The 15,435-nt window shown below is 44.9% G+C and overlaps 1 protein-coding gene across 1 annotated transcript; it reads left to right on the top strand.

Annotated features, from left to right (window-relative positions):
* Nucleotides 1–642: 642 nt before the first annotated feature.
* UCHL1 (ubiquitin C-terminal hydrolase L1) lies at nt 643–14,927 on the top strand. The gene is made up of 8 exons (XM_088021348.1): nt 643–675; nt 793–1,365; nt 4,534–4,684; nt 6,989–7,074; nt 7,153–7,200; nt 8,080–8,146; nt 9,058–9,116; nt 14,536–14,927. Exons 1-8 carry the CDS (start codon nt 643–645, stop codon nt 14,620–14,622), a joined length of 1,104 nt encoding a protein of 367 aa, XP_087877474.1. The 3' UTR covers nt 14,623–14,927.
* Nucleotides 14,928–15,435: the final 508 nt, after the last annotated feature.

The raw sequence follows: 15,435 nt of genomic DNA, 5'->3' as shown, positions 1-15,435 counted from the left end.
ATCCGCCAGGTTCCTATAGCTTCCCCATGACCAACCAATTCTTCCCCGGGAGTCACATTACATCAGCATTACTAATGCAATACCGTTTATCCTAGGCAGTCAATTAAAAACGAACCTCGGTACTGATCTGACTTAGCATGGAGGATGAATTGTCTTAAGGTCAAATGCAAACTGCGGCAAGATTTGGGAGACAGATAATTATATTCATACTAAATATATACCTGTTGAATTTGGGCTTTTTCTCAAAGCTTCAGAAACCCTGAGCTCTCCGATAATTGGGATGGTAAGAAGGGTAGGTTTCCGGAAAGTTCGCAAAAAATTAGACTCCATCTAAAGGACTGCTCCATACGCTCAAGGAACACCCACCAACAAAACCCACCCCCACAACCACCAGATTATCTCACCAGCAAGTGAGACTGCAAGGTTTGGGGGCCCGGCCGTACCATTCGGCGCGGCGCATGGGGGGGGTTTGTGCCCATTTGGCTGCGACTGACCGTTTCCCCGTCGCTTGGTTTTGCCCCTGCTCCCCCTGCGCAGGCACCTAAAGTGCGTCAGGCCGGCGCTTTATAGCGGCAGCCTGGGCGGCTCCTTTTGCTGTTTTTCCTCTTCTCTTGATACTGGGTCCTCCTGCGCTCCGCGAAGATGCAGCTCAAACCGATGGAGATTAATCCCGAGGTGAGCGTCAGGTGCACCGTTGCCCGGGGAGCGCAGAGCTGAGGGTCAGCGCTCGCCAGGTAGCTGCCTCGATGACCGGCTTTATTTTTGTATTTTTTCTTTGCATTTGCCTTTCAGATGCTGAACAAAGTGAGTGGCGTCTCGCACTGCCTCTGTCCCCTTACCCCCGAGCGGCGAGGCGGAGGCGCGCATCAGCTCCGGTTGTCTCGCAGGGACCCAGCGGCGTCCTGCGCGCTCCCGGGCGCCCTCCCTGTGCCGCGGCATCGGGGTCGGGGGGTGGCTCTGCGGAACCGTCAGAGGTGGGAGGGAGGAGGGGGCTGTGCCCAGAAGCTGGTGCGGGCCCAGCTCCCGAGGGCGTGGCGCGGGCTTCGCGGGAGCCACGTGGGGGCCGCGCTTTGTGCTGTGTCATTGCGCCGGCGGTGGGTGGGGGGCGGGGCGGGCCGCGACTCCTCCCAGGCTGGGGTGGGGGCACTGAGGGCGCCGGGCCGGCCCTGCCCTCCGGCCAGCGCCCGCCACTCGCGGGGTCTCGGCGCCCCTGGCCGCTGTCTTTCCTCTCCGCAGGTGCTGACCCGGTTGGGAGTGGCCGGCCAGTGGCGCTTCGCGGACGTCCTGGGGCTGGAGGAGGAGGCTCTGGGCTCGGTGCCCGCGCCTGCCTGCGCGCTGCTGCTGCTGTTTCCCCTCACGGCCCAGGTAGGGCGTGGGGCCCGGGGTGCGTGGGCCCGGGGTGGTGTGCGCCGCACCCGAGTGAGGCGCGGAGGACCGTGGGGACTCCCGGCTTTCCTCTCCTCCGCTCCCCTCCCGGACCGGGCGCCCCTCCTGTGCCTGCAAAACTGCCCCCCTCCTGCGGGGGATGGGGTGAGAAGCCCGCCCTTTCATGGCACCTACTCATGGGTGGTTAGAGAATTTACTGGCTCCTCGCTCGTCCATCCCGCATTGACGTGAATTTCAAGGAGAAGCAGCAGCATCTCCGTTCCATCCTCTCCATTATCCAGAGAAGGAATTCATCCTATTCATGAGTTCGCCTGAACCTACGCTTTTGAGAGCCTTCCACCCCAAGGAATGGCTAGTTGTTTCCCTTTAAAAGGGCTGTGACCTGTCAGTTTATTGTTTGATTCTCAGACTCCCTCCCACCTTGCAGTAAAATGGGGAGGAGGGGCGGGCTTGCCTAAGCCACAGCAAAACAATAGGTTCTCTAATGCTCCATCTCCACTCCTGGGTCTTTGGTGGATTTGGGTCTCTTCCCACCCTGCACACCCTACAACATGCACACTTGGTTTTTAGCCTCTCCGATGTGCTTTTTTATAAAAAAAGCTTAATCATTTGTGTGTGGGGACCTCCTTCCCCCTCTCTTGTCTTTCCTCTCTGACCTTGTAGCTAAGTGAAATAGGTGGGCATTAAAGCAGTTTTAGAAACACCTTTTCATATTTCCCTTTAGATGGTCTTCCTCCTACAAGTGTGCATGGATGTATGTACCTCAAAGACTGAGCATCAGATATAAAAAGGTAGCTGGGGTAATTGTTGTCTTGCGATGTATGAAATCCCACTAACTGGCATGGCATTGTCTTATCTCCTATCGCTGTCACTTGACCCCTGATTTGGGAGTGGTGAAATCTGCATTAACAAAACCTGGGGCAATAGCCTTTGGGGCATCATTCCAAACACTGGAAGCTTTAACCGAAGCACCATGCTGGGGCTGGGTGTTCTAGAAGCATCCTCAGCATAAATTATTAAGCTCTATGGGAAGTTGCAGGCATTCCTCCTAGGAAGTGGGCTTGATACTGTGAGTTAAAAACCCTTATTAAAGCTATTAGGATAATCCCACTGACATTTTTTTTTTAGTGCCAAAGCCTTTGCTTAGGTAAACCGGAGCTGCCGAATAATTGCAAGTCAAATTAGCTTCCCTGTTAACCGAATCAAACAGTCTGCTCTCTCTCGTTTGAGCCTCTGCCGGAGCTCTCTCGTTAGAGGATCCATGATGACTCGGAGGTTTTGAGCAGCACTCCCAGGCAAGGCCTCTGGGAGGCAGTGGTGTATCGTGTTTGTCTTTCAAAAGCCCACGGCTTGCTTTTCACTGGATCAAGCTGTGCTTGTTGAAGAACGTTCTGATTTGAGTGATCTGGATGCTTAGTCCTTTAGCTCTAGCTGGGGCTTTTAGATTTATTGAGCACCTAGTCTGTGACGCAAAACATCAATTAGGCTAAACACTGAAGCAAATTCAAAGAAAAGTTGAGGATTATATGTTGACTTCCAAATAAGCTGATGTTAATTTAGAAAGCACATGATTTTGTCTAAGAGTGTTAAGAAATCTTAACTGGACCAGTTCTTTTTTTTTTTTTAAGATTTTTTTATTTGAGAGTGAGGGAGAACATAGAGTGAGCACGAGTGTGCGCACAAGCAGCGGGAAGGGGCAGAGGGAGGGAGAAGCAGACTCCCTGCTGAGCAAGGAGCCTGATTTGGGGCTCCATGCCAGGACCCTGAGATCCCAGCAGAAGGCAGACGCTTAACCGACTGAGCCACCCAGCCGCCCACTAACTGGACCAGTTCTGAAACATTTTAAATGGTAATGAAATATTTGCAGAAGTATTTCCACGCAAGAGCTCAAACAACTAAAGAGTGGTGCTATCGCATTAAAAAAAAAAACACACACAGAAAAGTGAAAATCCTTAAGAGCCCACGAATAGTAACTCAAAGATGTGGTAGATCTTTGATGTTAGAATTAGCTGGTCTTGTGGGGTAGGAGATCTTACTCATCTGTTGGCGTCACAGACCAGGCTTAAACGTCAGTTATGTGTATAGTAATGCAAGGCTACTGGAATTACAAATAAGCTTCTAGGGGCACCTGGCTGGCTCATTGGGTGAAGTGTGCAACTCTTTATCTCAGGGTTGTAAGTTCGAGCCCCACGTTGGATGTAGATTACTTAAAATCTTAAAAAAAAACAAACCCCAGCAACAACAAAAACAAAGGAAACGTACTTCTGATGTTCTGTCCAATTATGCTAGTTACGAAGACGTTAGTGTTTCTGTGGCATTGGTACCGTGCTTTAACTGAGAGGTCCTATCTTGAAGGTCTAAAATTCATTAGTGAAAGGTCCAGACAAGCCCACTAAATTACTGTACAAAGAGCAGATGGATTCTTTGAGGAAAACTCTCTCTAGTCTCATTCATTTACTGATCCCTTATGACTCCCCCTCTCCCCATTGTTAATCTGTCCTCAAAATGTATTGTTGACAAGGACAGGCAAGTGTCACATCTTCCTCTTGTAGGATGAGAAGATTTTGTGGAATCACAGCCCAGAACCCTAGATCAATTGTCTTTCCTTCCAAAAAAAAGTGAGGGAATAATTTCTTAAAATTGTTCCTTTCAGCAGCTAAGTTTTGTTTTGTATTTGTTATTGAAAAGAAGTATACTTGGACACAGTAGAAGTAGAACTTTAAAGAATACTGGGATATAGACTGGCTGGTGTTTATTAGGATGTTAAATTGACCAAAGCTTGATTGGGGTCCTGTGTGAAATACAGTTGTTGGTGGTGTTTAAGGACACAAAAAATAAACGGGACACCATGCATTTTCAAGCTAAAAGGTTGCAGTGGTGTCTAGACAAATCCTTGGGCAACATCCAAGGCCATGACTGCACTGCAGCATCAGGGTGGAGTCTCAGAACCTCTCAGAACCTTACGGGCTGGCGTGGGTGTGGGAGGCAGACAGGCAATTCTCTGGGTGCTGGCCAACACCTAGAACCAAGGCTCCTGGTCACACACCCCACTTGTGTTTCCATTTAGGTGGTAGAACTCACTGAGCTGCCATCTGTTAACGGCTTTGCATTTTCATTTGAGATACAAAAAATGCTTTATATTCACAGCACGAGAACTTCAGGAAAAAACAGATTGAAGAGCTGAAGGGACAAGAAGTCAGTCCTAAGGTGTACTTCATGAAGCAGACCATTGGCAACTCCTGTGGGACCATCGGGCTTATCCATGCAGTGGCCAATAACCGAGACAAACTGGAGTTTGGTAAGTGGATTTTGAGGGCAGTCCTCTCGTTGACCTCTAGTTAACCATAACTTGTCATCCCCAAACCCCCAGGGATCTATTCAGCAAAGTCATCGCCTTATATTTTTTTGAAACCTACTTACCTGGATGTAATCAGTAGGCAAATTAATGATTGATTTTCTTTTGAGGAAAGGAAACTCATTTTCTAAGAAACACGGTCTAGCTTCTTCCACCTGGAAGGAAGAGGGAGAGAGAGGTAGTTCTGTACTACTTCTCTGCATGTGCTTTTCCAGTGGTACACAGCACTGTGTGATTTTCACGTACTCTTGTTCAAGTCTCGACAGTTCGGAAGAATTCTAGATAATGATAAACCGTAAAATATCACCACTTAGGACCTGTCTCTAATGGTTCTGGGTCTTTTAAGCAACAGGAGATCCAAAGTAGCCTAGAGCAGCCAGACGAAGATACCGTGAAGGTTCCCGCAGGGAAACATAGCTTGAAACCTTGAAAGGATCCAGCTGCGAACAAAGGTCTGGGGTCTTAGCTCATTTCCAGTGAATGCTATGGAGGATATGGAAGAAAGGAGTCTCAGCCCTCAGGCTTGTCAGAAGCACAATGAACAGCACGAAAATATGTTAAAATACATGGCATAATGTGTGCTAGAGGCCAAGGGTCAACAAACTTTCTTGAAAGGTGAGAGTAAATCTTTTAGGGTTTTGAAGGCCGGTGGGTCTGTGTCTTTGCAGTTTAAAAGCAGCCCCAGGCAAGATGTAAACCAGTGGACGTGGCTGTGTTCCAATAATACAAAAATAGGCACAGTAGTTTGCCAACTCCTGATTTAGACAATGGATGGGGGTGGCTAAGAGTTGAATAATTTCAGCTAATACTGTCCACGGTGTTGCTTGGAGCAGGTCAGGTAACGGTTTTTTTGTTTTGTTTCGTTTTTAAGCAAGGTAAGTGTGGCCAAGACTGCTGCTGGTATACTTCCGAAATTAAAAAAAAAAAAAAAGGCGGAGGGCGCCTGGGTGGCTGCCTTCGGCTCAGGTCATGATCCCGGAGTCCTGGGATTGAGCCCCGCGTCGGGCTCCCTGCTCGGTGGGAAGTCTGCTTCTCCCTCTGCCACTCCCCCTGCTTGTGTTCCCTCTCTCGCTGTCTCTCTGTCAAATAAATAAAAATCTTAAAAAAAGGCAGGGAGGGGCTTGTCTGGCCATAAAGATCCAAATGTTCTAGAACTCAATTTATCAGATATTGATTTGGCATATTAAGGAGGTATAGCTTGATCCTCTTATTTCTTCTGCAGTAAGTCTCACTTCAGAGTCCTGTGTTTGGGAGGTCAGCAGAAGCTATGAGAACTCTTGTAGCCATGGTCATGATCGTGCCACAGGAAAGTAATGAGAGTCCTAGCCCTCCCTGTAAAATGAAGAGGATTCCTTCCAAATTTTAAGTGGTCTTTACTTAACTAATTTGTTTGAGTTTAGAGCTGGAATTTGGAATGCGGTCTTTGAAATACAAACCGCTCTTGCTCTAGCCATGTCTTCAGCATCTCCTAGACTTAGCCACATTGAGCAGTGACAAAATGCTTATACCAAACTGTCAGCTGGTCATTTGTCTCTGGGCCAGACTACTAGGCGCTTTACGTTTCTTCTCAAGATCCTTAAGTTAATGTCTATCTGGATATCCGTACTACTAAGATTGCATTTTCTACCCTGAAGTAAAAAATCTTGGTTTGAGAACTCATTATTAGACTAGAATGTCATTGCACCGTGTAGGATTGTGTGTAGCCAGTTGCTATAGATAATAGCAATTAGAAGGGTGCCTGGCTGGCTCAGTCTGTAGAGCGTGCAACTCTTGATCTCTGGCTCGTGAGTTCAAGTCCCCTGTTGGGCATGGAGATTACTTAAATAAATCTTAAGAAAAACAAAAACAAAAATCCAACTAGCAATAGACAAGACAGTCCCTGCCTTTATAGCAAGACAGATCTCACAAATACATGTTCCAAATGCATAAGCACCATAAGGAAGGTGATGGGGATTTGAGAGGTTGAGTGTGAGGTGGGAGGGAAAAGGGTCCGGATGGCTGGGAAGAGCTGCAGGAGAGGGCTTGGCGCCCTCTGGAGGAGCGGAGAGTTCATCGGCTTGAATGCAGGGAGAAGGGACTGGTTGGAAAGAGGCTGAGGAAGAAGGGACAGCTCATCTACCCCCTCCAGGGCCATAGTAGAGACTTGAGTCACCGAACGTGGCTGGCTGTGTAACAGCCTCAGTATGCTGTAAATGTGCCCCCATTTGCACTATTCTGTCTTTACTAATGTATTTTTTTTTTTTTAAGAGGATGGGTCAGTCCTGAAACAGTTTCTTTCTGAAACGGAGAAGCTGTCCCCTGAAGACCGAGCAAAATGCTTTGAAAAGAACGAGGTAGGAAAAGAACTTCCAGAGTGGCAGTTTTAAATGACTACAGAGGTTTTTGTGCTCATTATTCTCTCTTGTCTGCAGGCGATTCAGGCAGCCCATGATGCCGTGGCACAGGAAGGCCAATGTCGGGTAAATGCAATTACAGATCAGAGCCAGTCTGCCCAGGCGGCTCTGTGTCTCCCCTGGAATACATACAGGAACCTCTTACCTGAATACAGCAGACTTTCCACCCAAGGCCATTTAAGACCAATTAAGCCCAGAAAACTCTACCAGAATCATGCTTTGACCAGACCTATTCATTGAAATGGCTCTTCAGAAATCTAATTGGCAGTAAACATAGTTTTGAGTAAATTCAAACAGTATTTTGTTTAGATCCAAACGATTCTGAGAGGAATATCCCCCGCCTGGCAACTGAGCATTTCACATACTCCTCCCACAGACTGTTGGAGAGAGTATTACCAGCAAGGACTGACAGTTTCTAGAAGGCTTAAATATATCGTTAATCTGAACACAGTCCTTCAGTCAACAGTTCATTAGATTTAAGTCTGTATCCGTGCCTTTATAACTACCGTTGGCCCTAGCACTTTCTAGTCTTGACCTTGGGTGCGATACTTAATCCTTCCTAAGCCTGAATTTCCTCCTCAGGAAAAAGTCATAGCTTTCTGATAGTTACTATATTTATCTTAATAGATTAAGGTCTTATAATAGTCTTATAGTATTGTCTAGTGTATAGTAAATACATAAGTGTTAGCTATACTAATTTAAAATAATACATAAGCAAGTCAGTTCCAGTGCATTATACTTAAAGAGTGACAATTTATTTTTAATAAATTAAGTTCTCTTAAAATCATATTGCAAAATATGTGTATTAAATCAGCATGTTCTACATTTTGAACTTATACACTATTATGTCATTTATCTCTCAGTAAAGGTGAAGGAAAAAATTTTTAATGCAGTATATAGTACAATCAAAACTCATCTTCAAAAATATTTCTTGACTCTCCTCAGGTAGATGACAAAGTGAATTTTCATTTTATTCTGTTTAACAACGTGGATGGCCATCTCTATGAACTTGGTAGGTTTCACTCCATTTTTGGAACCCCATATAGTTTCAGGCATTCCTTCAGATGAAATTCCTCTTATGGTATCGGTGTGTGACTTTGTGGCACTTAGTGTATCTTTGTTCACAAAGCCAGAACAATGAGGTATTCTCAATGGGGCACTTAACCCTTTATCATACAGAGCACTTCCACCACCCATCAGGCAGTGACCTGCAGAAAGAATGGTTTTAGTCCCAAACCGGCAAAGAGATCCGTGCCAGTTCCAAGGCATCCGTGTTCAGGTTTTCTCTTTCCACCTTCCATTACAGCATTACCACTGTAGGATCTCCAGCAGCATCCTGACAAGGAATACTTTTGGAAAAAGATAAATGCCTCAATGTGATCTTGTTTGCATAGAAAGAATTTGGACATGTTGGGGGGTAATTTCTCTTAGCCGGTGTATGCCAGCAAGAAAGATTAGCCATCTGGTAAAAGTCATCCCCTTTGTATTAATGAGGACTTGCAGCCATGTTGCCTCAAGAACCATCTATAAGCAGACAAGAGCAAAGGGGACTTGGGGCCAGTCAGCAGTCATTAAGGGGCAGTGAGATCCAAAAGATCCCTTCTTGGCTCCACCTTCCCGGTACCTCAGAGGCTGCGTCTGCCTTTTGCTCCAGGACCCTTCCCAGGAGATGTGGCCCAAGCCTTTCTGTTAGGGTGACCACATTGGGCTTGTGTGGTCCTGTTGCTTTTGAGGATTAGAATTGCCCCGGGTGGGTATCCAGGAGCATTCGAACTTCCTTTCCAGCCGATTGCTTCTGACCAGCCTTCCTCTGTGGGAGTGGCAGTGGTATTTGGGAGATGGAAAACTTCTCTTTAGGCTGGGTAAGCACTGCAGCCAGAAAATCTGCAGAGAAAGTTGAGCTGCCTGGCTTCTCTGTTCCAGATGGACGAATGCCTTTCCCGGTAAACCATGGCACCAGTTCAGAGGACTCCTTGCTGCAGGTAATCTTTGGAACCCGTCTTCCACTGAGGCCCACCTTTCTTTGGCCATTTTGTCCCAGGTGCTAATACTTCTTCAGGGCAGCCAGCACCCCATTGTCTGGGTTAATAGCAGTCTTTAGGGTTTACAGATTATTTTAGTAATTCTTTTTTTTTTTTAAAGATTTTTAAATTTTTATTTATTTGACAGATAGAGAGGGAACACAAGCAGGGGGAGAGGGAGAAGCAGGCTTCCCGTGGAGAAGGGAGCCCGATGCAGGGGCTCGATCCCAGGACCCTGGGATCATGACCTGAGCCGAAGGCAGACCCTTAATGACTGAGCCACCCAGGCTCCCCTATTTTAGTAATTCTGTCTACCGTATTTTCTAGCAAATGGTCTTAAACAGGATCCTCCAGAGCAGCCCTGACTGATCTGTATCGTGTGCTGACTTTAGTCCAGGGTTAGAATTAGCCTGCAAGCCATTGCTTTACTTCCTTTTGGGATTAAGGTGACCATTGTCCTCTTGTCAGATTACATCACAGCTAACCACTCAAGGGACCCAACCTGAGCTTTTCTTAATCCCTGTCGCACTGCTGGATTAGGGTCTGTTTTACAGCTGGTGTACTAGGGATTCCAGTTAGGCCATCGACTTCAGTTTTTTCTTCTCTCTCGGGCCACTGTTAGAGGACAAGAGGAGCAGATTCAAAACCTGCCTCGATAAGAACTTTAAGATCTAGGATCACTGTCCTACTGTAAAGGATTCCAGAGACCTCTTAATTCTGGACAAGGGCTGATAGACTACCTGGGGCCCCTTCCCCCTAAAAACAAGTCTCTAGAATTGAATCAATTTACTGTTATAAAGGGAGTTGCTTAATTGTGATAAGAAAAAATGCTGTTAAGGTGTAAGTACTTCATTTGTAGTAATAACTAATCTTTTTTGAGTGCTTGCTGTGTGCAGATGAAGGGCTGGAAAACTTTCTGTAAAGAGTCAGGTAGAAAATATTTCAGGCTTTGTGTGGCATTTGGCTCTGTTGCAAGGACAGGCATACCTCAGGGATGTTGTGGGTTCAGTTCCAGACTGCACTAAATTGCAATAAAGGGAATATTGCAATGAAGTGAGTTAAATGAAATTTTTAGTTCCTGGTGCATATAAAAGTTCTGCTTATACTCTGTTGTAGTCTGTTAAGTGTACAATAACATTCTGTCTAAAAGAACAGTGTACATATTTTAAATACTTCATTTCTAAAAAAAATGCCTACCATCATCTGAGCTTTCTGAGTTGTAAAGTTTCTGCTGGTGGAGGTCTTGCCTCAATGTTGATGGCTGCCGACTGATCGGGTGGTGGTTGCTGAAGGTTGGGGTGGCTGTGGCAATTTCTTAAAATAAGCCATCAGTGAAGTTTGCTGCATCCATGGACTCTCCCTTTCACGAATGTTTTCCCTGTAGTATATGATGCTTTTGATAAAGAATTTTACCCGCAGTAGAACTTTTTTTTTTTTTTAAGATTTTTATTTATTTATTTGACAGAGAGACAGTGAGAGAGGGAACACAAGCAGGGGGAGTGGGAGAGGGAGAAGCAGGCTTCCCGCCGAGCAGGGAGCCCGATGCGGGGCTCGATCCCAGGACCCTGGGATCATGACCTGAGCCGAAGGCAGATGCTTAACCAGCTGAGCCACCCAGGCGCCCCACAGTAGAACTTCTTAAAATTGGAGTCAATCCTCTCAAACCCTGCCGCTGCTTTATCAGCTTAGTTTATGTCATATTCTAGCCCCAAAAGTCTTTGTTGTCATTTCAACAATCTTCACAGCATCTTCACCAGGAGTAGATCCCATCTTAAACCACTTTGTTTGCTCATCACGAGAAACAGCACCTCATCCATTCAAGTTTTCTCGTGAGGTGGCAGCAATTCAGCCCCACCTTCACGTTCTACTTCTCATTCTAGTTCTCTTGCTCTTTCCACCACACTTGCAGGTGCTTGTTTCACTCAGTCTTGAACCTCTCAAGAGTCCCATGAGGGTTGGAATTCACGTCTTCCAAACTTCTGTTCAGGTTGATATTTGATCTCTTCCCATGAATCAGGAATGTTCTTAATGACCTCTAGAATGGTGAATCCTTCCCAGCAGATTTTCAGTTTACCCAGCTCCATCAGAGGAATCACTCACTATGGCAGCTATAGCCTTACGAAATGTATTTCTTAAAAAGACTTGCAAGTTGAAATGATGCCTTGATTCATGGGGCTGCAGAGTAGATGTTATTTAGTAGGCATGAAAACAGCATTAATCTTGTCCATCTCCATCAGAACTGTGTGACTAGGTGCACTGTCAATGAGCAATCGTATTTTGAAAGAAATCTTTTTTTCTGAGCAATAGGTCTCAAGAGTGGGCTTAAAATATTCAGTAAACCATGTTGTAAACAGAGGTATTGTCATCCAGGTTTTGTTTTTCCATTTATAGAGCACAAGCAGAGTAGATGTAGTGTACTTCTTAAGGGCCCTAGGATTTTCAAAATGGTAAGTGGGCATTGGCTTCAACTTAAAATCACTAGCTGCATTAGCCCATAATAAGAGAGCCTGTTCTTTGAAGTTTTGAACTTGAACCCAACCATTGACTTCTCTCTAGCTATGAAAGTCCTAACATGGTGTCATCTTCCAATAGAATCCTAGATCATCCACATGGGAAGTCTGTTGTTCAGTGTAGCTACTTTCATTAATGATCTTAGCTAATCATCTGGATAATGTGCTGCAGATTCTCCATCACTTGCTGCTTCACCTTGCACTTTGATGCTGTGGAGACAGCTTCTTTCCTTAAACTTGGACCAACCTCTGCTAGCTTCAGACTTTTCTGCAGCTTCCTCACCTCTCTCAGCCTTCACAGAATTGGAGAGTTAGAGGGCCTTTCTCTGGATTAGGCTTTGGCTTAGGGGAATGTTGTGGCTGGTTTGATTTTCTATCCAGACCACTCAAAACTTTCTCCATACCAGGAATAAGGCTGTTCTGCTTTCTTACCATTCATGTGGTCACAGGGGTAGCACTTTTAATTTCCTTCCAGAACTTCCTTTGCATTCACAACTTGCTGTTTGGCACAAGAGTCCTAGCTTTTAGCCTCTCTCAACTTTCAACATGTCTTCCTCACTAAGCTTAATCATCTCTAGCTTTGGATTTAAAGTGAGAGATGTGTGACTCTTCATTTGAACACATTAGAGGCCATTGTAGGGTTATTGGCCTAATTTCAATATTGTTTCAGAACAGGGAGGCCTGAGGGGCAAGAGGCATGGGGGAAAAGCTGGTCACGGGAGCAGTGAGAACACACACAACGTTTATCGATCATAAGGTCGCTCTCTGGTATGCATGTGGATTGTAGCACCCTAAAACAATTATGATAGTGACATCAAATATCACCAATCTCAGATCACCATAACAAATGCAATAAAAAAAGTTTGAAATGCTGCAAGAATCACCAAAATGTGACACAAGAAACATAAATGCTATTGAAAAAAGATGCTGGTAGACGCGCTTGATGTAGGGTTGCTACAAACTTTGCATTTCTAAAGATGCAGTCTCTGAGAAGTGCAGTAAAGCGCAGTGCGATACAGTGAGGTATGCTTGTGTTCCATTCTGAGACCGTGTCTAAGTGAATACGTGGCCGTATTCTACTGCAACTTTATTCATAAAGATAGGCAGCAGGCTATCGTTTGCTGACCCCTGTGCTAGATGCTATTCTAAGTGACTTCTAGCTTTTAGAGGATGCTTTTAATGAGGCCCTGAGGTGGGTATTAATCCACATTTTACAGGTGAGGAAACTGAGGTACAAGGGGGTAAGTGATGCTCAGGGTCAATGACTTAAATGGCAAAACCGTGGTTCAAATCTGGGCAATCCTAGCCGCTGTTCAGTACTACCTTCCTGGGTGATAGACCTGGCTTTGGAATGTCCTAAACCTCATGACCTCAAGGTGCTGGTGGACCAAATTATGCCACAGAAGAAGGGAGGGTCACTTTCTCTAGCCTGCTGTCACACACACCTGAGATCAGTTAGAGCTAATTCTCGGATATACAAGGGTCATATGGGAGTAGTAATGTGGAATGAGAAATAGATGTAGAAAAGCAGGATTGAGGGGGATTTGCAAAGGTAGAATTTACTTAGGGGAGAGAGTAAGACGCAGAACTTCTGGTGATGACCCATTTGGGGAAAGACTGGTCCTTCTAATAAAGCTCTGTACTTTCCTATTGAACACTGCTAATACCATAAAAATGTATCGCACGTAGGATACCAAAACCTGTTACTTGAGTAGAATTTATGAGGTGTGGGGAAGGTAAGACCCTGTTTAAAAAAAAACAATAAAAACTAATTAGAATCTCACTTAAATGTAATATAAACCAGCATCTTAATTAGTGAAAATTCTTATCCTAAGGCTGGTTGTATGTGGTTGAAGCTGTATTAGGTTGTCTGAACTATATAGTAAATTGTGGCTAAACTGGTAAGAAATGACATAAACTTAACCCATGAATTCTGAGGTCACTGCTCATGGTCTGTAGGAGATGAATGACTATTCTCTTTATAGATACACCTTTAATAGTAGTTATCCCTGTGGGTCCTACAGGAAAGGTCTGGAATAGCAGTATAATAATTCTGATCGAGAATGAAATATGTAGATGTCAATCTAAAATCCCCTCTGGATTGGTTCTAAAGCAGGAGCAAAACTGGATGTGGCGGATGCCTTTTAAGGGCCAACTCATGGAGTCGATGGTTTTTAGACCTTGGGAGCTGATGCGTCATGACTGTTCTGTCCTCTTAAAGGTCTTATATTTCATATGGTTTGTGGAGCTCTCTTTCCACTAGACTTTTCACAGATGAAGCAGTGATTGATATTCACTATGCCAAGGCGTTTAAACCCTAGAATTTGGGATCCAATTTTCTATTACCAATCTTTGTAATCTGGGTCTTAGGACTAGTAACATGTCATTCCACCATCAATAAGTCATTAACACCTGGAACACCAGGTATTTAAGGCTGTTCGATAAAATGTTTACTTGAAAGGAATTTGTGTTTACTTGGAATTTCTTGAGTTAGGGGAACTTTTCTCTTAGGCCCCCATATGGGAGAGAGGATCTATTTTTTACCTTGTTGCTATTTGAGGAAAAGTGCACTCCTAATGTAGGAGTAGTAGTCACAAGGTGGAGGAAGCCCAGAGCACTTGGTGAAAGTCATAAAGAAATCAAAGCTTCTAAAGTCAAGTCTGTGCATGAGTTCTTGTCTTGCCCAACACCTGATTTTTTTTTTAATTTTTTATTTATTTATTTTTGGTCTGAAGCCAGCCCTGGTTTACAAGTTTAATGGGAGGTTTGAAGTTGATCAGGGTGACCTCTGCGCCTTACCGTTAATTTTCCTGTTGGAACTTCCTTTTGAGCCGCTGCTGTTTGGATATGAATGGCCTTTCTCCTTTCAGGATGCCGCCAAGGTCTGCAGAGAATTCACCGAGCGTGAGCAAGGGGAGGTCCGCTTTTCTGCTGTGGCCCTCTGCAAGGCAGCCTAATGCCCTGAGGGGGATGTAGCCTTTTCCCACCCCTTTCCCTTATACGTGAAACCCACCCTCACCAGTGCAGTCCAAAATGCTTCAGTACTTGTGGAACACGACTGTTCTCCTTTGGTTCTGCAGATACACTCTTCCCCTTGGCCACACCCAAGCACTAGCAGAGCTCAGCTGTCGATCGAGCAGTTTGGTATAAGCTTCAGATGGCGAAGCATTCCCCTCCCCCCCCCATGTATGTATTGTACCTCAATAGCTAATGCTTTAAATGGCTACTACTTTGGTTTGCGTCTGTAAGTTAAGGCCTTGGATGTGGTTTAATTGTCCTTAAAAGAAATAAAACTTTTCTGCTGATTAAGAGATGAGCCTCAACTGGTTTCCACTTTCTCTTCTATCTTTCCCTCCAGTGCTCTATGGTTATGTCTTCCATAGAAGCAACTCCTAGGGCACAGGTAGGCAAATTACCGTAAAAATAGTATTGGTTCAGTGTCTCCAGACTTTTTTCTATTCACTGATTCATTGGTTGATTCATTCATTCATCCTAAAGATTTTCAGTAATCTCCACACCCAACTTGGGCCTCGAACTCACAACCCCGAGATCAAGAGTCACATGCTCTACCGACTGAGCCAGCCTGGTGCCCCTTTCTATACATTCATATTGTTGTGTATACCTGTAGACTTAAAAAATTTTTAAATAGACTTCACTTTAGATGAACTTTTAGATTTACAGAAGATTGAGAAGCTCTTACAGAGTTCCCATATATTCCTCCGTTTTGCCTATTAACAGCTTACATTAGTAACAGCTTACATTAATATAAA

This window comes from Eumetopias jubatus, unplaced genomic scaffold (assembly GCF_037043125.1).
Source record: "Eumetopias jubatus isolate StellerSeaLion01/CBP00866 unplaced genomic scaffold, mEumJub1_p1.0 scaffold_2, whole genome shotgun sequence".
Classification (NCBI taxonomy): Eukaryota; Metazoa; Chordata; class Mammalia; order Carnivora; family Otariidae; genus Eumetopias; species Eumetopias jubatus.
Note: the sequence above shows the minus strand (reverse complement) of the source record. Positions and strands in the feature narration are given on the sequence as shown.

What these genes read in the sequence shown, in the direction of transcription:
- UCHL1 (XM_088021348.1), top strand. Translation starts at nt 643, where the DNA reads ATGCAGCTCAAACCGATGGAGATTAATCCCGAG. An exon ending in CGATGGAGATTAATCCCGAG is followed by an intron (nt 676 to 792) that starts GTGAGCGTCAGG and finishes TTTGCCTTTCAG; the next exon opens with ATGCTGAACAAAGTGAGTGG. An exon ending in CCGAGACAAACTGGAGTTTG is followed by an intron (nt 4,685 to 6,988) that starts GTAAGTGGATTT and finishes TTTTTTTTTAAG; the next exon opens with AGGATGGGTCAGTCCTGAAA.